Below are 22,423 nucleotides of genomic sequence, written 5' to 3'. Positions count from 1 at the left end.
TCTCTCTCTCTCTCTATCTCTCCGCCCCCCACACACACACCTTAAACCAGCTTATATTTCAACTCTTTCTTGGACTCGAACTCAAGTTCTGTCGAAGGGTCATGAGGACTCGAAACGTCAACTCTTTTCTTCTCCACCGATGCTGCCAGACCTGCTGAGTTTTTCCAGGTAATTCTGTTTTTGTTTTGGATTTCCAGCATCCGCAGTTTTTTTGTTTTTAGATATATGCCACAGGTCATCTGCAGTAGTACCTATTTTTAAAATTGGGGCTTATATGCAAAATATTACACCTTCTCCACTAAGACTTCTTGGAATAAATGTGCTCAATATTTGTAAAACTGAGCTTTATGTATGTAACAGCTACAAGAACAAAAATATAATTATTACAACGTTTAATGACATACATTTATATCTTAGAATTATTTCTAAATATGCTACACAGACATTTAAAAACTTTTTTTAGTTAAGTGAAAGACATTTGTATTAACAGGACTTCATAATGCTTCATATGGACAGGTTAGGCTAGAACATGATCTAGTCTTAACTATTAGCTTCAGAAAAATCCTTGTTGCACAGTGATAATATGTAATGCTCTTATCTCTCACAATAAAAATGAAATTATTTAATTTAGTACATTAAATTTCCCCAGAATATTTTATCAATGCAATAGAAATAAGCATACTTTCTTAATGCAAAAGGAATAGTCCAATATAAAAAAGCATATCTTATCAACAGATATCAAATGACAAAACTGGATACATCTGAATTCCTTAAAAATGATAAAACCTTAGTTCACTGTACACACAGCTTAGTTGTCTTACACAATAGATTAGATAAAAATTATTTTGCTAGTTCTACAACCGCAATAAGTACACTGAAGTTTAGTAAAATAATATTTGTAGTTCACCATGATTGCTCGGTCTTTGTTTTGCTGCTTAGTGCACAGTTAATAGGAGCATCACTAAATATTCAGCACAACTTAAAGTAAAATTCAAATATCCAAGTTTCAGTGATGGTGGCTTCCACTTGCTGCAGTGTTTTTTTCAGAAATATGGTGCAGGAAAGTGCTCTCATTTTGGCATCTATGGTTCACTGCTTCAGCATTGAAAAGGGCCGGTGGTGGTGGAAGGCGTGCAATAGTTGGAATTGATAGCGTATGATGATGGGGGTGAAGATGTAGATGGGAAAGTGGGTGTGGCATTGGTCGAGGAGGAAGTGAGCTGAGAGAGCTTATGGTAACTGGTGGAGGTGGGGATGCGGGTGTGGTGGCAAAAGAGACAGTGGTGGTAGTAGGTGGGAAGTTGACGGGGCTGGTGACCCGGAAACACTTCTCCTTGTGGGCTTTCAACATGTTGGAGAATCGGAATCGTTGACCACAAACATCGCAGGGATATGGTTTCTCCCCAGTATGAGTTCTGCGATGGCGCTTCATGTTTGGTCGGCTTGTGAAACTTTTGCCACAGATTTCACAGATAAATGGCTTTTCTCCTGGAAAAATAAATATAGATTTTACAAAAATAAGCAACATATAAATAGACAATTTATAATTAATTTTTGACTTACTAAAGTATCTTTTAAAATCTGTACAGTGTACTATTTCCCAAATAATAACAAGGCGACATTCACTTCAATGGATATAAGGCTTTAAGAGGATTACAGTAGCAAATTATAACAGTGAAACATCAGCAGACCTAACAGAATCCTCTTAATACAAGCAATACTTGTCACAGCAGAACAAATATTGCAACAGATAAGCATGTGATGTTTACCTACCTGGATAGAAACATTTTGTAGGGCATATACTGTTTTGTCTTAAATTTATAATTTTATTTCCTCTACGTTTTGTAGCTTATAATGACGTCAAGATTCTATACAATATGGTTTTGAAGGTTGCAACATATGGTATTTCTCAAATTGAAAACCTAATTTGCAATGCCTGTTGTGACAGACATTGTTTAGCTTTGCATCACCAGGAACAAGTGTTGACTACTCTTTCCCCTCCCAAGGGAGATTAACCTGCAAATATAATCTGCAATAAACCCAACACGTTATTTTTTAAAGGACTGGGCACCTTCATTATAATATCTGGAAAAAATAGGCAAATAATTGTTATTAGGTTAACAGAGGCTGGAAAGCCATGAATCACTATGCTACCATGTACTGTGTTCATTCCCAGCTTGCTACTTCGCTATTGAGACCTTGGCCATAAAAAAAATTACTTGCCTTTCACCTACAATGAAAGTGAAATACAGATGAGTAGCAGTGTAGGCGTTTAGTCAACATTTTTCCATCTCTACATAAGCAAAGTGTTATCTTAATTGACTTTTTAAAAAATAAGATTAAAAGGAATTCCCAAAATAATTCAGGTTACACTCTAGTCTAAATTTGATTCTGTTCACAACACTGGTTATTACAAAATGTCTTTGCTTTCTCCTATTGGAATGCAATAGCATCTTTCAGCTTATTGTTACTTGAATTTATCCACAGAAGCAGGCTTTTGACCATAAATTCTGCAGCAGAATTGAATTCGACCATAATCTGTAACCTCATGGCCTGGCACATCCCCCACTCTACCATTACAATCAAGCTGGGGGTGCGGGGATCAACCCTAGTTCAATGAAGAGTGAAGGAAGGCATGCCAGGAGCAGTACCAGACATACCTAAAAATGAGGTGTCAACCTGGTGATGCTACAATACAGGACTTCTTGCATGCCATGCAGAGGAGGCAGCATGCGATAGACAGAGCTAAGCGATTCCACAACCAACGTTTCAGATCTAAGCTTTGCAGCCCTGCCAAATCCAGTGATGAATGGTGGTGGGCAATTAAACAACCAACAGGGGAGGAGGCTCCACAAATATCCCCATCCTCAACGATAGGCGAGACCAGCACATCAGTGCAAAAAAAAAAGGGTGAAGCATTTGCAACCATCGTCAGCGAGAAGAACAGGGTGGATGATTCATTCCAGTCTTCATCCGAGATCCCCAGCATCACAAATGTCAGTCTTCAGCCAATTCGATTCATTCTATGTGATATCAAGAAATGGCTGAAGGCACTGGATACTGAAAAGGCTATGGGCCTGATAATATTCCAGCAATAGTACTGAAGACTTGTGCTCCAGAACCAGCTGCAGCCTTAGTCAAGCTGTTCCAGTACAACCACAACACTGGCATTTACCCACTAATGTAAAAAATTGCTCCAGCATCTCCTGTCAACAAAGAGCAGGACAAATCCAACCGGGCCAATTACTGCCCATCAGTCTACTCTTGATTATCAGTAAAGTGACAGAAGGTGTCGTCGACAGCGCAATTGAGCGGCACTTACTTAGCAATAACCTGCTCACTGACATTCAGTTTTGGGTTCACTCAGCTCCTGACCACATTGCAGCTTTGGTCCACATATGGACAAAAGAGTTGAACTCCAGAGGTGAGTTCAATGATTGGCTTTGACAAGGCAACATTGACTCAGTGTGGCATCAAGGAGCCCTATCAAAACTGAAGTCAATGGGAAACAGGGGGAAACTCTACACTGATTGGAGTCATGCCTAGCACAAAGGGAGATGGTTGTATTGGTTGGAGGTCAATCATCTCATTCCCAGGAGATGGCTGCATGATTGCATAATCATCAGTGAACATCCCCACTTCTGACCTTGTGATGGAAGGAAGGTCAATGATGAAGCAGCTGAAGATTGTGGGCCAAGGACACCACCCTGAGGAACACCTGCAGTGATGTCCTGGGACTGAGATGATTGACTTCCAAAATCCACAACCATATTCTGTTGTGATGTGATAGATGATGTGTGCCAGACGGATCAAATCCACGAGGGAAACCTGATCATGTGGTCACAACTGTTATGCAATTTATATTTTATTTCGAGATGCATGCCCTGAATTCAGAAGTAGTAAGAATACCACAACTTCAGAGGTTTTTTAGAAAACTAAATTAAACATTTATTAACAAAAGAAAAGATTTCAAGCACATACATAGGTCTACAAATTACTACTACAGTAACTCCTAAAATCCCTAATTGATCTGTCTCCCAGTTACACCTCCATTAAGGCAACAGTAAAAAAACAAATAGATTTAAACAGATCCAGGCAAAGCAACACAATACCCTGGATAGGAGAATTCAAAGTGAATTTTCTCAGCTTTGGTTCCTCTAAACAGCGACTTGATGCACAGAGGCTGGAGGCTTTTCACATTTGTTAGATCTTAGAATTCCTTCTCCTCCTTGAGACATAGCCTCATACTCCTTTATACATGGTTTCCCCCTTTTAATGTAAATTCCATTGTTCTAATATGTCTTTGGAGCTTTATCTTTCTCATAGTATAAATTTTTCATAGTGCTCATATTATCAATAATCTTTGGGAAAAAGAAACACAGTTTAGCTTAGCTTCTTCTGGCTAGGTGTAACATCTTACCATCTCTTTGAAATTCAAACTACTCCGGTTTATCTAAAAATGCAAACTTTCCTTAAACTTCACGTTCTAAAACTTCAGCCATGCTTATGTATTTAGTATTTCAAACCCAGCTTCTTTTTGATGACTCAAAGCCTCCAGTCCAGCTGTCTCCAATTCAATTAAATCCCACACATACACAGAAACCATCCAAACCCCACTATTAGCCTACCTTTATAATAAATCACCATAACACTATGAAAATAATATTTTGATGACACTCCCATCCTTACCAGAAAATGAACCATCATAATTTAAAAAGACGGCTTCATTTTCTTACCCCCATCTTACACTACCTCCTACATTTATCTATATCCTCATACTATTACATTACCAGATGCATGCATTAACATTAAGATTAAATGGTTGCAGTAATAAACTCCATCTGCATAGTCTTGCACTTCTGTCTTGAAATTTGTCCAGAAACTTTAAAGGATTGTGGTCTATATAAACAATTGCTTCTGACGCATTGTTTGCAACGTAAATCTCAAAACGCTGCAATGCTAACACCAGACCCAGAGTCTCCTTTTCCATCGTTGAATATCTTCTCTGTTGTACATTCAACTTCCCTGAAAAATACCCTATTGGTTTCTGACTTCTAGTTTCATCTTCTTGCAACAGTACAGCCCCAATGCCTATATCGCTCGCATCAATGGCCAACTTAAATTGCTTAGCTTAATTGGGTACTGCCAAAACTGATGTCAAAGTCAATACAGTTTTCAAACTGTCAAATGCCTGCTGACACTCCTGTGTCCATTAAAACTTCTTGTTTTTTTTTAATAGTTCAGTCAATGGAGCAACCATACTACTAAACTTTGGTATAGATTTCCTGTAAAACCCACTCATGCCCAGACATCTCAAAACTTCTCATTTTGTTGTAGGTGCAGGGAAATCCATGATAGCCTTGACTTTCACATCTCTTGGAGCCACCTTACCATGTCCAATGGTATGTAGATATGTAACTTGCACTTCTGCAAATTTAGTTTTAGCCAAGTTCACCACCGAATTAGCTCCTTGTAGTCAACTGAATAATTCTTCCAGATGTTGTAAATGCTCCTCCATGTTTGATGAAAACTATCAAGTCGTCAATATAAATAGCACAATTGCTCAGTCCTGCATTTACTGTCAGTCTTTGAAATGTTGCAGTTACATTTTTCATGCCAAATGGCATGACTTTAAACTGATATAGTCCATTTGACATCACAAATGCTCTCTACGAAAATGGTCCTTGCCAATCTCCTTTCAGCAAGTCAATGTTTGTGATATTTTTTGAATGTCCCACTTTCTCAATGCAATCTTCCAACCATGGTATACCATATGAATCCGCTTTTGTCACTGCATTCACCTTTCGATAGTACACACATAGTCTTTGTGTTCCATCCCATTTCAGTACCATCACAATAGGCAAACTCCAGTTACTGCAACTAGACTCAATGATGTAATTTTGAAGCATGGAATCAATTTCTTTTTGTACTTGTGATAACTTTGCCATATTTAATCTATAATGATGTTGTCTTATCGAAGATGAAACTTCTACACACATCATGTATATCTAGATTTGTCCTCCCAGCTTATTCCCACAAATCACTGTGTGACTGCAATAGCTCTTCCAAATCACTTTGACATTTGTCTGGATGGTAACTCAATATCACATTTAAATTTTCAAGTAGCCCCTCATTATCCAATTTGATTAGAGGGAAATCAATTTCAGAATCCTTCATTTCTATCTTTTTCTCCTTATCTACCATCACTATTACCTCCTTTTGGTCCTCTTCCCTGTTAAAGTACTTTTTAAGCATATTTACATGACACACCCTCTGCTTCTTCCTTCTATCGGGAGTATTTATGAAATAATTTACTTCACTCAGTTTCTTTTCAATTCTGTAAGGCCCACTAAATGTTGCCTTTTAACAAATCATCCAGTACTGGTAACAAAATTAACACTTTTTCCCCAGCAACAAAACTATGAGCTGTAGCTTTCCTGTCTGCCTTCACTTTCATCTCTTGCTGTGATATCTTTAAATGTTCCCTAGCTAACTCACATGCTTTATCCAATCTTTCTCTGAAGTTTGATACATAATCCAGGAGAGTAGTTTCTGAACTTTGACCCACCAATTTATCATGAATCAAATTCAGTAGTCCCTTTACCTCATGAACAAAGACTAATTCAAAAGGGCTAAATCCAGTCAATGTATTAGGAACTTCCCTAATAGCAAATAACAAGAATGAAATTCCCCTATCCCAATCCTGTGGATAATCCTGACAATATGCCCTCATCATAGCTTTTAAAGTTTGATGCCATCTTTTCAAAGCCCCTTGTGATTCAGGATGGTAAGCTGTTGATTTAAACTGTTATATCCCCAAACTGTTCATTACTTCCTCAAACAGCTGTGACATGAAATTTGAACCCTGATCTGATTGTATCTCTTTTGGTAAACTATATCTTTTGGTAAACCAATTTAGTTAACTCTTCCACAATTTTCTTTGTTGTAATTTTTCTCAATGGCATCGCTTCAGGGAACCTTGCAGCACATCTATTATTGTCAGTAAGTACTGAATTCCACTGTTAGTCTTAGGGAGGGGTCCTACACAATCAATCATGACCCTAGTAAAAGGATCTTCAAATGCTTGAATTGGAATTAAAAGCACCAGCTTAATTACTGGTTGTGGTTTCTCTATTACCTGACATGTGTGACATGTTCTACAGAATTTGACCACATCTCTATGCAATCCAGGCCAATAAAAACATTTTTGTATTTTTGCCTGTGTCTTTCTAATTCCTAAGTGTTCCCCCATTGGAATTTCATGAGCTAGAATCAGGATCTCATTTCTATTTCCAAATGGTATAACAATCTGATGTACTTCCCTCCAGTTTTCATCTGTTGAAACATGATACGGCCATCACTTTCTCATTAAAACACTACCCTTAAGGTAATAACATTCTGCCTCTGTTTCTGAGTAAACTGTCCGGTATAACTGTCCTATCTGCGTATCCTTTTTCTGTAACTCTAGCAACTGCCTTGAGCTAAACATCACAGCTGCATATCCTCCATTCTTTCTTCCAGAACAATCTTATCAAAACAGTGTCAACTAATTGAACTTCCACACCTTCTCCCTGCCTTTTAACTTCCTGTTCTTCCTATTTCATCCTGTGAGCTTGTGATCTTATTGCTACACAAACTGGAAACAATCCAGGATGCTCTTTCTGCAACACTTCTGTTGAAAACACCTCTACAGGCTGCTTAACTACTATAGGCATCACCCACATATGCGACCCAGCTACATCATACCTAAAATAAACTGAACGCTTGCAGTGGGCAGTTTTTCCACCATTCCAACAATCACCTCACCTGTTTTCCACTTACTCTTTAAATTTACCTTCCACAATGGAATAGGTTTAGCATCTCCATGAACTTCGCTTATTATCACCTGTTCCTGCAATACTCCCTCTGAACAACAATTATCACTATCCCACAACATTGAGGATTGACTAGCCCCTGTGTCCCTTAAAATTTTAATATCTTTACCTACTACTTCTGAGTAACAAAGGGACCTTGGCGTGTCCACAGATCTCTGAAGGTAGAGGGGCATGTTAGTGGGGTGGTGAAAAAGGCATATGGGACACTTGCCTTTATCAATCGAGGCATAGATTACAAAAGTAGGGAGGTCATGTTGGAGTTGTATAGAACCTTGGTGAGGCCACAGCTGGAGTACTGTGTGTAGTTCTGGTCACCACATTATAGGAAGGATGTGATTACACTGGAGGGGGTGCAGAGGAGATTCACCAGGATGTTGCCGGGGATGAAACTTTGAAGTTATGAAGAGAGGGTGGATAGACTTAGGTTGTTTTCATTGGAGCAGAGAAGACTGAGGGGTGACCTGATTGAGGTGTACAAGATTATGAGGGGCATGGACTGGGTGGATAGGGAGCAGCTGTTCCCCTTAGTTGAAGGGTCAGTCACAAGGGGGCATAAGTTCAAGGTGAGGGGCAGGAGGTTTAGGGGGGCTGTGAGGAAAAACTTTTTTACCCAGAGGGTGGTGACAGTCTGGAATGCACTGCCTGGGAGGGTGGTGGAGGCGGGTTGCCTCACATCCTTTAAAAAGTACCTGGATAAGCACTTGGCATGTCATAACATTCAAGGCTATGGGCCAAGTGCTGGTAAATGGGATTAGGTAGGTAGGTCAGGTGTTTCTCACATGTCGGTGCAGACTTGATGAGCCGAAGGGCCTCTTCTGCACTGTGATTCTGTGATACTCCACTCTGTACACATGGAAAGACTTCCCCTTCACATACGAAATCTTTAAACATTTCTGCAACCTGCTCCTCAGAACTCCTTTGGGTAAATTGTGAACACATTACCACTTCTTTACCTATCACTGATTCTTCCTGTTTTACCTGTACACAAACCACTGGTTTTTCCTGTGCCTGATTCTCAGAACCCACAATACTTTGTGTGTCCAATGAAAACACCTCAACTTCTACCCTCAGCACCTTCCCTTTTAGTCTGAGAAAAAACTTCCTGGGAATTTCCACCTACTCCTTCTTCCTGGCTACCCTCCTTCCTTTCACCTTCCCACTTTCATCCTTCTCTGATTTAAAGGGTGATGAAAAAAAAGGTTTAGGTCTATGAACTATATCAGCTATCTCTGACGCCTGTCTTACTGTTTTAACCTTCTGTTCCTCCACATCGGTTCTCACTATTGAAGGAATTGAATCTTTAAATTCTTCCAAAAGAATTACTTCTCTAAGGTCTGTATATGTCATCTCTATTTATAATGCCCATATTCACTAGTCAAAATTACTTTGTTTTACTCTCTCAAACTCAATATAAGTTTGCCCAGGGTGTTTTCTCATATTCCTAAATTTCTGCCTGTATGCCTCAGGAACCAATTCATATGCACTTAAAATAGCCTTTTTTAAAACCACATTGTAGTCAACCGACATTTCTTCTGACAGTGAAGCATAAATGTCATGTGCTGTACCCACCAACCTAGACTGTAATAACAATGTCCAGTTTTTTTGTGGCCATTTCATCTGTTTCGCTATCTTCTCAAATGAAATAAAGAACGCCTCCACATCGCTTTCCTCAAACTTTGGAAGAGTTTGCTCAAATTTAAATATCTCTCCACTAGGTTTTAGATAAAAGGCTTTCTCATCATCAGGACTTTCCTCAGCATCTGATGTCTTCTTTGTAAAGTCCAGCTTTTTAAGCCGGTACTCTCTGCCTCTTTCTTTCATTCTCTCTTCCTTTTCTATCTTCACCATCTCAAATTCCCTTCCTTGTCTTTTTTTTCTCTCCTGCCTTTCCGCCAGTTCCCTTTGGAATGCTCTTTCTCTTTCCTTTTTCTGCTGCCTCTGGTTCCAGTTTTTTTCATTTCCTTTGCTAGTTCAAATTGAAGCCTCTTCATTTCTAACTGAAGTTTCACCACCTCCAACTGTGACACACTAGTGTCAGGTATCACTTCCAACTTTAAATGCTGTGCTATCACTTCAACTATACCTGCTTTCTTTGCCCCTACAGGTAACCTCAACTGCAACTTATCCGCCAACTCTGTTAACTTACCCTTAGATACTTCTTGTAACCCAATCAGTTATATCTTCTACTTCCAAAAATGTTTTAGCCATGGATACAGCTATTATTGCAGTCTCACCACTTTAAACCTCACACCAACGCCTGAATTCAAAGTGCCTCTCCTACTCGTAACCTTAAGACTCACCAACTCCAAACCAATCAAGGAATTTCAAATATATCCTGGATGAGCTAGATATGACTCTGGCCACTGATAGTGATGCCAGCTCTTGGGGGAGTCATATATTTTAAAAAAATGGCCAACTTCAGGAAAATTTCTAAGAAAATTCCCTGAGATTCTAGGAGGAAAATCAAATTAGGTTCCAGGAAACCATGATTATCCTTGATGTGCTGCAAGGTGAAATTAACTGGTGCATGCACTTTAATATGTTCCAGTGCCCTCCTTAATCAATTTACAGAAAATCTTTTTATCAGAGGCCACCCAGTTTGAATCAAAAATATTTTGCAACCTGTCAAGATGGAAAATGAACTATTCAGTATCCATTTATTTTCTCTGACTGCTCACTGATCTCCCTAAGATTGTTTTTCTCTGGCACATGATTTTAGCACATTTTAAAATAAAATCCAGTTTGCACAAATATATTTTCTTGCCCCAAGAAGAGCAGAACTCCTTAAGCAAAAAATACAGCTATAGAATCGGGTTTAAATTTCTCTATCGAAAAAGAATATCATTTTATTTTTTTTTCAATGCATTTTTGGTCACAGTGCATCAGCACATTCTACTTGTGTCCAAATGCATAGAATTTTAACTCGCAAACGAAACCGAATGATAAAGTTAGAACATATCGACAGTATGAGATGACATTCGCCAGAATATATACAATAGAAACAAAATTGCATTCTACTTCATGACATGAATCAGGTGTCAGTTTACCAAAGTGGTTATGTTTAAGAGAAACTGGCTTGCCTATGTAAAATTCACTTAATGTTCGTGTTATCTATTGCAAATTTCAGTAAGCGCAGAGTGAAAGATTAATTTTGGTTAGAATTAAAAATCTAGCCACAGAACCATGTTCTTACCGGTGTGAGTTTTCATATGCTCATCAAAATACTGTTTCATGTTGAAGTCCTTGCCACACCACTGGCACATGAACTGTTTATGGCCAATATGAATACTCATGTGAGAGCGAAGTTGGTACTTGTACTGAAATCGTTCATCACAGTTCTGAAATGAAAGGAGTAATCTTCCTTAATTAAATTAATAATTCAATTATTTTGCACTGTATAATTGATAAATTATTTGATTTTTAACAGCCCCTTCAAAAATGATAACTTTCTGATGTAAAGAGTGTACAATTTAGAAAATCACTTAAAATAATTTTTTAAGGAAACTCAGCTTCATGTAAATTACCACTTGTTGTAATTTACAAACCTTTTAGTAATTTTAAAGACAAACACTTGTTTTAGTTATCTATTTATGCATCTTTAATGAACAAATAGTTTGCCATTAGCACATTAACCTTAGCTTTTTTTGTTGTTCGATTGAGTAAAGGAAGTAGTCTCAATTAGCTCACCATTACTTTGTGTTAGCACCGGGTCCAAGAGCAGCAACAGATCAGCATTCCAGTAGTGAACTGGTATTGGGGGAGAGAAGCCGTTCAAGATGCTCTGACAACACAATTTCTCATTTTACAGTTCAGCTGTAATCCTGCAAAGGCCTTACTCAGAAAATTGATTCCAATGAAATTAAGCACAATATCTGGTTGCATTCTGGAATCAATTTTTAGTATCCGGTTCAGTCATGCTAATATACATACAGCCTATTTAATTCTAAGTTGTTTGATACCTAATAGATCATAGTATGAGTATATGACTAAAAACTAGGCACAACACAGAATATCCAGCCAGATTAATAACCATTTTAGTTAGGGTTGGGTATTTCCCTTTTAATTTGGCTGTGCTGCAGGCAACACACTACAATCAGTGATCCATATGGTTTCCTTTGGATTATTAAACATGATATTGATCAGATTTTAAACAATAATAGAGCATAAATTAGTAAATTATCCCACTACATCATGAACGTTTACATATTACCTTTAAATAAATCATGAAGCTCCTAATACATTCTTAACTTTAATTTCTACAGGGTTCTCACTGGCTTAGCATGTGCGGTGTCATTCATATCAGTGTACCTGCAAAATTCATACCACAAATTTCTGACTTTAGTTGCAACTCCCTAACTCGCTGGGAAGGTAAAAATGAGGACTTCGCATTGGAACAGAACAATTATATGAATACACTTAATGTCTAGCTGCTAGTATTAAACAGGCCAAGTTATTTTTGTTCCAAAATTAAATTACAAATTTAATTTACTTATTCATATATTAAGAAGAACAAGACATTAGATTATGAAAATGCAACAGTGAATTTTCACATCACAGGCAATAAATCTGTTCCATCAGGTAAACAAGTTTATAAGTTTGAAAGTAATATATTTCCACAAGAGAACACAAAGACTTTAGAATTCATGCCCAAAACCATTTTTTTTTGTATTGAAGGCCAAAAAACATATAGGGGAGAATCTTTCCTATGGCAGGTGGGCTGGGTGGGAGCGGGCACGGAGTCGACTGCCGCCCGCGATCAGCTGCACGCTGCCATTTTATGCAGGCAGACCAATTAAGGCCCTCCCAGCGTAACGTGTGACCAGCAGCGCTTAGCACTACCTATGCAACCAGGGGGAGGAGGAAGCATTGGGGCCTGAGCTCCTTTGTGCATGAGGTGAAAGAGCGCAGCAATCTCCCTGAGGGACAGAGCTGCCTCAGGGAGATTAAGTAGATAATAAAACTTTTTAAAAAATAAAGTAAAATATAATTTAAACATCTCACCTCATGTGGCTGTGTCACATGAGCTGGGACATGTTTGTGAAGTTTGCAAAATTTATTTAATTATTTTATTAAACCTTCAGGAAGCCTCATCCCACCCATGGATGAGGTTTCATGAAAAACGCGAAGGCTGCTTAGGCTCTTTGCCTGCCCGCCAACCTTGTTGGACAGGCAACATTGTTAATAAGCTAAATTACTTCCATAATGGCCTTAATAGGCCGTTGACAGTTCAGCGGGCGCGCAGCCGCCTCCAGCGTGCGCCTGCCAAACGAAATATTGAAATGACGCGTGATGACATTGGGACGCATGCCAGACATCATCTTGCGTCATTTTACGCGTTGGCGTGTCGGGCCCTCCCCCGCACCCAACGGCAATACTCTGCCCATAATAAACGTAAACGTTATTAGGTATCAGTTCATAACATTTTAGTTATAAATAAAAACAGTATTAACATATTAACTTACCTCACATTTGAAAGGCTTCTCTCCTGAATGTTGAAGAGAATGAACCTTCAATGACATACTGCGCTTGAAAGATTTCCCACATGTTTCACAGGTGAATGGCATATCTTTAGTATGTGCTGAAACAACAAATGTCCAAATGCTACAGAGCACTATAAAAACACAATTCATTGGCACCTTTGTATCATCTTTCAAGTAGTACATACTATTCTTCAATGTAAAAAAAACCCAACAATTTAGTGAACTCCAGAATACAAATGAAAAATTCAAATCCATGAGTTCTAAAATTAAACATGGATTAAACTTTTGCTGTCACAGTTCTTTAAACCAGCACTAAATTTCTAGACTGCAAATTACCATGATTGTAGTCATGACTGAAATTATCTAACACCTGCACTTAGTATGGTGATTTTTAATATATCTCAGCAGCACCTACTACTAGCACAACTTGCTGACTAAAGCTTTTTTTAATATTTGCTGAGTTTTTAACAATGACAAACATTATCAAGGCAGTATATTTGGAGCAGATTTTATTTGGAATTATTTATTTTAAATAAAGATACAGAGAACCTGGAGAATAACAAAGTCTGAAGAAATATACCAAGAGTCCAATTAAATAGAAAGAGTGGAACAGGTTTGAGGAGAGAATAATCCTAATAAAAGAGGTACCGAAAGGTATTTTTTCCTGTGATCCAGAAACCTGCACAGGTTTTTCCTTCTGCTCCCTCATCTGAGCCAGAGCAGAATATTCTCTTCTCAAACCTGTTCCACTCTTTCTATTTAATTGGACTCTTGGTATATTTCTTCAGACTTTGTTATTCTCCAGGTTCTCTGTATTTTTATTTAAAATAAATAATTCCAAATAAAATCTGCTTCAAATATACTGCCTTGATAATGTTTGCCATTATTAGGAAGACAGTAAGGATTTGTGGATTCTCTGAAGGTCAAGATACTAAAAGCTTTGATCAAAAACTTGAATCATTTTCTGGATTTTTACCTAAAGGAATTTTCAAATTCCAAAATTGATGTAATGAGAAGTTTGAATAAAGCTAATGCCTTCAATACATTTAAGTAATCTTCACTTTGGTAGCTGTACTGTCATGTAAATTAGGCATAGCTGTTGCCATCAGCTCAAGGGACAGTTCCTATGTAAAAGGCAGTGATGTTGATGTATTATGGTTTCATAAAAACAAAAAAACTGCGCATGCTGGAAATCCAAAACAAAAACAGAATTACCTGGAAAAACTCAGCAGGTCTGGCAGCATCGGTGGAGAAGAAAAGAGTTGACGTTTCGAGTCCTCATGACCCTTCGACAGAACTTGAGTTCGAGTCCAAGAAAGAGTTGAAATATAAGCTGGTTTAAGGTGTGTGGGGGGTGGGGGGAGAGAGAGAAGTGGAGGGGGTTGGTGTGGTTGTAGGGACAAACAAGTTCTGTCGAAGGGTCATGGGGACTCGAAACGTCAACTCTTTTCTTCTCCGCCGATGCTGCCAGACCTGCTGAGTTTTTCCAGGTAATTCTGTTTTTATTATGGTTTCATATTGTTGACATAAATAGATAAAAGGTGTGATTACAAAATTCAAACTGTCCATGCACAAACTGAAGTTGTTTTTGTGCTGCCAATGGTGCTACGGAATCCATCCATAATGCAAATTGATTCAATAGCAGTGACTGTCCTAGTATATTACTAAAACACATTCTCTTGACGGGGCATTAAATACATTGTTATTTTTGGCTGAGTAACTTAGACAAGCAAATTGCCTACATGCTCTTTGGGTTAGCCCCAATATCTACTGTTGTTTTTACCTTGGCTCAATGGAAATAAAGTGGTGAACCTTGCCCTGTAAGGATACTAAATAACAACTCAAATCTAGATCTTTGCCCTCAGACCAGAATACAGAACACTTGTCATGTATTTTTGATTTAATAACAATTGTGTTGCGATCAAGGCATGTCGAGGGTATCCTAGTGGGGTTGCTCTGAAGATCATGGAGGGCAGTCGGAAGAAATTATTTACTTGTCCGCATACTCTGTCAAATGTTGTTTGTGTGCTCTGAGTGGCCTATTCCAAAATAATCTGAATGCTTAGTCTATTTTAAGGATATATGTCCATGGCCTCAATATGTTAGTTCAGGCCTTTTTGCTTTTAGGCAATTAGGATGTGGACAGGAGGAAACTGTAAAACTGCTTAATTTGTTTATGCAAGATCAGGAGGACTGGTTCAAATCCAGAGCTAAAAACCACTGGAAACAGTACATTGAACCTTTCGGTGACGTTCATGTTAAATGCATCATTGCATTTGAAGCTTTCAGCTAATGATGCACTGTGACAATTTAACATAGTTGTTCTTGCACCTCCTTAACTTCAAAGAAGTTTTGTTCCAAACCACCTGAGGATAGATGTGATGTCATAAGGCAGGTGCTGGGATCTATGCAAGTTTTGGAAATGGTCCCATTTTCCCAACTACAGTGATCTGATTCTCATTGATTCAGTTATCAATGCTTTTATTCAAAGAATGTCAGTCATCATGTGCGTGGTTCCCCACCATATTGTCTATAGATGGGTGGCAGAATTGCCTCAGTTTCCTGAAACCCTCCTCTACAGATGTCAGGAGGTTGCAATGAAAATGGTATGGATAAGGATCATATTTGTACATCGTGGAGAACTGAAGCTTATTTCAAAATACTTTGTCTGGTAATTGTTTGGAAGGCTTGCAATGCTCCCGAAATAGATATTTACGTGCTTTGTTTTGAGAACACTTGAGGGAGTATTGTCTGAAGGTGTAAGCTGCGCCATGGAGCACTGAGTACTTTAGATTATTGACTTACCTGGCTATTTGAACTGAAAATTCCCTATCTTTCAACAGATTGACAGTTACCTTCATGGAGGAAAACAATGTAATATGCTTCACATTTACACAGAATTTTGTACCAATATTGCAGCAATTATATCAATGACTTTGAATGAGCTATGGAATTTTCCATAGCACCTTCAGCCTTTAGTAGATACAACCATGTAGGCACTTAATTTATTTTGGCACAGCTGATAGTTTATATGAGTCAGTACCAAAGGAGATACAGTATCAGAGTAAATAAAGATAAACTGTTTCCAATGGTTGAAAGGGTCAATAACCAGAGGTGATTGGCAAAAGAACTGGAGGTCACATGAGGAAAGGCCTGAGCTAACATGCTGAAGTTATAGACATTTATCCATAAAATAGACCAAGATTACAGGAAATTTTGAAATAAACCAATTGGGTGGCATTGATGCCAACTAAACAACATTGCTCCAAATACTGCCTCAAAAGAAGGTCACCACAAATACCACAGGTGGCCCATTGCAACTAAAAGTTGCTCAAAAAAGAGTTGAGGAACCGCAAATGTAAAAAACCATAATGGGAGTTACGTACAGGCCTCTGAACAATAGGTTATACGGGTCAGTACCAAAGGAGATACAGTATCAGAGTAAATAAAGATAAACTGTTTCCAATGGTTGAAAAGGTGAACAACCAGAGGTGATTGGCAAAAGAACTGGAGGTCACATGAGGAAAGGCCTGAGCTAACATACTGAAGTTATAGACATTTATCCATAAAATAGACCAAGATTACAGGAAATTTTGAAATAAACCAATTGGGTGGCATTGATGCCAACTAAACAACATTGCTCCAAATACTGCCTCAAAAGAAGGACACCACAAATACCACAGGTGGCCCATTGCAACTAAAAGTTGCTCAAAAATGAAAATATACTTAATGATAATCTTGCCCACATTATCTGTGATTAATATGGACCAAGCTAATAGCCACACTAATAACCAGTTTAAGATAATCAGTCGAGCTTATAACATCTATGCTTGCTATAAGCAACAAATACTCATATGCAGGGGCCAGTTCTCTGCAAACAAAAGAAATATATTTAAGCCTGGTGTCTTTCCTGAATTACTTGGGAACTTGGGGAGCCTATAGTTCCTTCTTACCTTCCCCATGGCAACACCTCAGCCAATCAGAGTCGACTTGCCAAACAAATCTGCACTTTTCTCTTGTAGTATAAAACGTGGTGGTCATTTGAAATTTGTCATTGTGTTTGTCCTGATGAGTGCAAGATGAAAAGCAGCAGGATCGAGAGTCTTGCATGGTATGTTGCCTGCCCGGTGTCAGGGTGAGGGACATCTCTGACCGGCTTGAAAGGATATTGGAGAGGGGGAGGATCCAGTTGTTGTGGTCCATGTTGGGACAAATAACATAGGTAAGACTAGGAAAAAGGACCTGTTTGGGGATTATCTGGAACTAGGAACTAAATTAAAGAAAAGGTCCTCAAGGGTTATAATCTCTGGATTATTACCCAAGCCACATGCAAATTGGCATAGGGACCTGAGAATAAGGGAAGTAAACACATGGCTAAAGGAGTGGTGCAGGAAAGAGGGGTTCCATTTCGTGGGGCACTGGCATCAGAATTAAAACAGGAAGGATCTGTACCGTTGGGACGGTCTCCACCTGAACCGATCTGGGACCAATGTTCTAGCGAAAAGGGTAAATAGGGTGGTCAACAGGACTTTAAACTAGAAAATGGGGGGGAAGGGAAGGGTAAAACTCCAAGAAGCATGTCTAATGGGAAACAAAGCAGCAGGTTAGCATGTGGGTGGATTCAACTTCATGGAAAATTATGAAAAAACTGAAAAGAAAGGAGAGCCCAGGAGAGGCTATTAAAGTCTCCAGAACACAAAATAGGACAGAGCGTTTGGAAAGGGCTGGGAAATCTAACTTCAAGCACATCAGATAAAGGGATGACAATGAGAAAGGGGACAGGAAATACAGGACTGAAGGTGTTGTATCTGAATGCACGCAGTATACTAAATAAGGTAAATGAGCTTGTGGCGCAGATTGAAACAGGCTGTATGATGTGGTGGGCATCACAGAGACATGGCTGCAAGGGCATCAGGACTGGGAGCTAAATATCCAAGGATATACATCCTATTGAAAAGATAGGCAGGTTGGCAGAGGTGGTGGGGTTGCTTTGTTAGTAAAAAATGAAACTAAATCGAGAGCAAGAAACGACGTAGGGTCAGATGATGCAGAATCTATGTGGGTAGAGTTGAGGAACCGCAAAGGTAAAAGAACCATAATGGGAGTTATCTACAGGCCTCTGAACAGTAGTTTATATGGGTCAGTACCAAAGGAGATACAGTATCAGAGTAAATAAAGATAAACTGTTTCCAATGGTTGAAAGGGTCAATAACCAGAGGTGATTGGCAAAAGAACTGGAGGTCACATGAGGAAAGGCCTGAGCTAACATACTGAAGTTAAAGACATTTATCCATAAAATAGACCAAGATTACAGGAAATTTTGAAATAAACCAATTGGGTGGCATTGATGCCAACTAAACAACATTGCTCCAAATACTGCCTCAAAAGAAGGTCACCACAAATACCATAGGTGGCCCATTGCAACTAAAAGTTGCTCAAAAATGAAAATATACTTAATGATAACCTTGCCCACATTATCTATGATTAATATGGACCAAGCTAATAGCCACACTAATAACCAGTTTAAGATAATCAGTCGAGCTTATAACATCTATGCTTGCTATAAGCAACATATGCTCATATGCAGGGGCCTGTTCTCTGCAAACAAAAGAAATATATTTAAGCCTGGTGTCTTTTCTGAATTACTTGGGAACTTGGGGAGCCTATAGTTCCTTCTTGCCTTCCCCATGGCAACACCTCAGCCAATCAGAGTCGACTTGCCAACCAAATCTGCACTCTTTTCTCTTGTAGAATAAAATGTGGTGGTCATTTGAAATTTGTCATTGTGTTTGTCCTGATGAGTGCAAGATGAAAAGCAGCAGGATCGAGAGTCCTGCGTGGTACGTTGCCTTACTGGTGTCAGGGTGAGGGACATCTCTGACCGGCTTGAAAGTATATTGGAGAGGGGGAGGATCCAGTTGTTGTGGTCCATGTTGGGACAAATAACATAGGTAAGACTAGGAAAAAGGACCTGTTTGGGGATTATCTGGAACTAGGAACTAAATTAAAGGACCTCAAGGGTTATAATCTCTGGATTATTATCCAAGCCACATGCAAATTGGCATAGGGACGTGAGAATAAGGGAAGTAAACACGTAGCTAAAGGAGTGGTGCGGGAAAGAGGGGTTCCATTTCGTGGGGCACTGGCATCAGTATTGGAACAGGAGGGATCTGTACCATTGGGACGGTCTCCACCTGAACCGATCTGGGACCAATGTTCTAGCGAAAAGGGTAAATAGGGTGGTCAACAGGACTTTAAACTAGAAAATGGGGGGGAAGGGAAGGGTAAAACTCCAAGAAGCATGTCTAATGGGAAACAAAGCAGCAGGTTAGCATGTGGGTGGATTCAACTTCATGGAAAATTATGAAAAAACTGAAAAGGAAGGAGAGCCCAGGAGAGGCTATTAAAGTCTCCAGAACACAAAATAGGACAGAGCGTTTGGAAAGGGCTAGAAATCTAACTTCAAGCACATCAGATAAAGGGACGACAATGTGAAAGGGGACAATGAGAAACAGGACTGCAGGTGTTGTATCTGAATGCACGCAGTATACTAAATAAGGTAAATGAGCTTGTGGCACAGATTGAAACAGGCAGGTATGATGTGGTGGGCATCATAGACATGGCTGCAAGGGCATCAGGACTGGGAGCTAAATATCCAATGATATACATCCTATTGAAAAGATAGGCAGGTTGGCAGAGGTGGTGGGGTTGCTTTGTTAGTAAGAAATTAAATTAAATTGAGAGCAAGAAACGACGTAGGGTCAGATGATGTAGAATCTGTGTGGGTAGAGTTGAGGAACCGCAAAGGTAAAAAACCATAATGGGAGTTACGTACAGGCCTCTGAACAGTAGGTTATATGGGTCAGTACCAAAGGAGATACAGTATCAGAGTAAATAAAGATAAACTGTTTCCAATGGTTGAAAAGGCGAACAACCAGAGGTGATTGGCAAAAGAACTGGAGGTCACATGAGGAAAGGCCTGAGCTAACATACTGAAGTTATAGACATTTATCCATAAAATAGACCAAGATTACAGGAAATTTTGAAATAAACCAATTGGGTGGCATTGATGCCAACTAAACAACATTGCTCCAAATACTGCCTCAAAAGAAGGTCACCACAAATACCATAGGTGGCCCATTGCAACTAAAAGTTGCTCAAAAATGAAAATGTACTTAATGATAATCTTGCCCACATTATCTGTGATTAATATGGACCAAGCTAATAGCCACACTAATAACCAGTTTAAGATAATCAGTCGAGCTTATAACATCTATGCTTGCTATAAGCAACATATGCTCATATGCAGGGGCCTGTTCTCTGCAAACAAAAGAAATATATTCAAGCCTGGTGTCTTTTCTGAATTACTTGGGAACTTGGGGAGCCTATAGTTCCTTCTTGCCTTCCCCATGTCAACACCTCAGCCAATCAGAGTCGACTTGCCAACCAAATCTGCACTCTTTTCTCTTGTAGTATAAAATGTGGTGGTCATTTGAAATTTGTCATTGTGTTTGTCCTGATGAGTGCAAGATGAAAAGCAGCAGGATCGAGAGTCCTGCATGGTATGTTGCCTGCCTGGTGTCAGGGTGAGGGACATCTCTGACCGGCTTTAAAGGATATTGGAGAGGGGGAGGATCCAGTTGTTGTGGTCCATGTTGGGACAAATAACATAGGTAAGACTAGGAAAAGGACCTGTTTGGGGATTATCTGGAACTAGGAACTAAATTAAAGAAAAGGTCCTCAAGGGTTATAATCTCTGGATTATTACCCGAGCCATGTGCAAATTGGCATAGGGACGTGAGAATAAGGGAAGTAAACACGTGGCTAAAGGAGTGGTGCGGGAAAGAGGGGTTCCATTTCGTGGGGTACTGGCATCAGTATTGGAACAGGAGGGATCCGTACCGTTGGGACGGTCTCCACCTGAACCGATCTGGGATCAATGTTCTTGCGAAAAGGGTAAATAGGGTGGTCAACAGGACTTTAAACTAAAAAGTGCGGGAGAAGGGTAAAACTCCAAGAAGTGTGACTAATGGTAAACAAAGCAGTAGGTTAGCATGTGGGGCGGTGGATTCAACTTCATGGAAAATTATGAAAAAACTGAAAAGAAAGGAGAGCCCAGGAGAGGTTATTAAAGTCTCCAGAACACAAAATAGGACAGGGCGTTTGGAAAGGGCTGGGAATCTAACTCAAGCACATCAGATAAAGGGACGACAATGAGAAAGGGGACAGGAAATACAAGACTGAAAGTGTTGTAACTGAATGCACGCAGTATACGAAATAAGGTAAATGAGCTCGTAGCGCAGATTGAAATTGGCAGGTATGATGTGGTGGGCACCACGGAGACATGGCTGCAAGGGGATCAGGACTGGGAGCTAAATATCCAATGATATACATCCTATCGAAAAGATAGGCAGGTTGGCAGAGGTGGTGGGGTTGCTTTGTATGTAAGAAATGAAATTAAATCGTTAGCAAGAAACGACGTAGGGTCTGATGATGTAGAATCTGTGTGGGTAGAGTTGAGGAACCACAAAGGTAAATAAACCATAATGGGACTTACGTACAGGCCTCCGAACAGTAGACAGGATGTAGGGCACAAGATACACCAAGAGATAGAAAAGACGTGTAAGAAAGGCAAAGTTATAGTGATCATGGCTGATTTCAATATACAGGTAGACTGGGAAAATCAGGCTGGTAGTGGATCCCAAGAAAAGGAATTTGTGGAATGTCTACGAGATGGCTTTTTGGAGCAGCTTGTGGTGGAGCCCACTAGTGAACAGGCAATTCTAGATTTAGTGATGTGTAATGAGGCAGATTTGATAAGGTGAAGAAACCCTTAGGAGGAAGTGACCATAATATGATAGAATTTACCCTGCAATTTGAGAGGAAAAAGCTGGAATCAGATGTAACGGTATTACAGTTGAATAAGGGCAACTACAGAGGCATGAGGGAGGAGCTGGCCAGAATTGACTGGGAGATGAGACAAGCAGGAAAGCCAGTGGAACAGCAATGGCAGGAGTTTCTGGGAGTAATTTGGGAGACACTGCAAAAATTCATCCCTAGGAAGAAGCA

General features: G+C 39.4%; 1 protein-coding gene across 1 annotated transcript in view; it reads right to left on the bottom strand.

Annotated features, from left to right (window-relative positions):
• Positions 1–329: 329 nt before the first annotated feature.
• znf652 (zinc finger protein 652) overlaps positions 330–22,423 on the bottom strand; it is a 108,175-nt gene continuing 86,081 nt past the window's right edge. The window contains 3 exon segments of the mRNA XM_041217594.1: positions 330–1,488; positions 11,068–11,212; positions 13,337–13,452. Coding sequence (XP_041073528.1) covers positions 1,007–1,488; positions 11,068–11,212; positions 13,337–13,452 — 743 coding nt within the window. The 3' untranslated portion in view covers positions 330–1,006.

This window comes from Carcharodon carcharias, chromosome 23 (assembly GCF_017639515.1).
Source record: "Carcharodon carcharias isolate sCarCar2 chromosome 23, sCarCar2.pri, whole genome shotgun sequence".
Classification (NCBI taxonomy): Eukaryota; Metazoa; Chordata; class Chondrichthyes; order Lamniformes; family Lamnidae; genus Carcharodon; species Carcharodon carcharias.
Note: the sequence above shows the minus strand (reverse complement) of the source record. Positions and strands in the feature narration are given on the sequence as shown.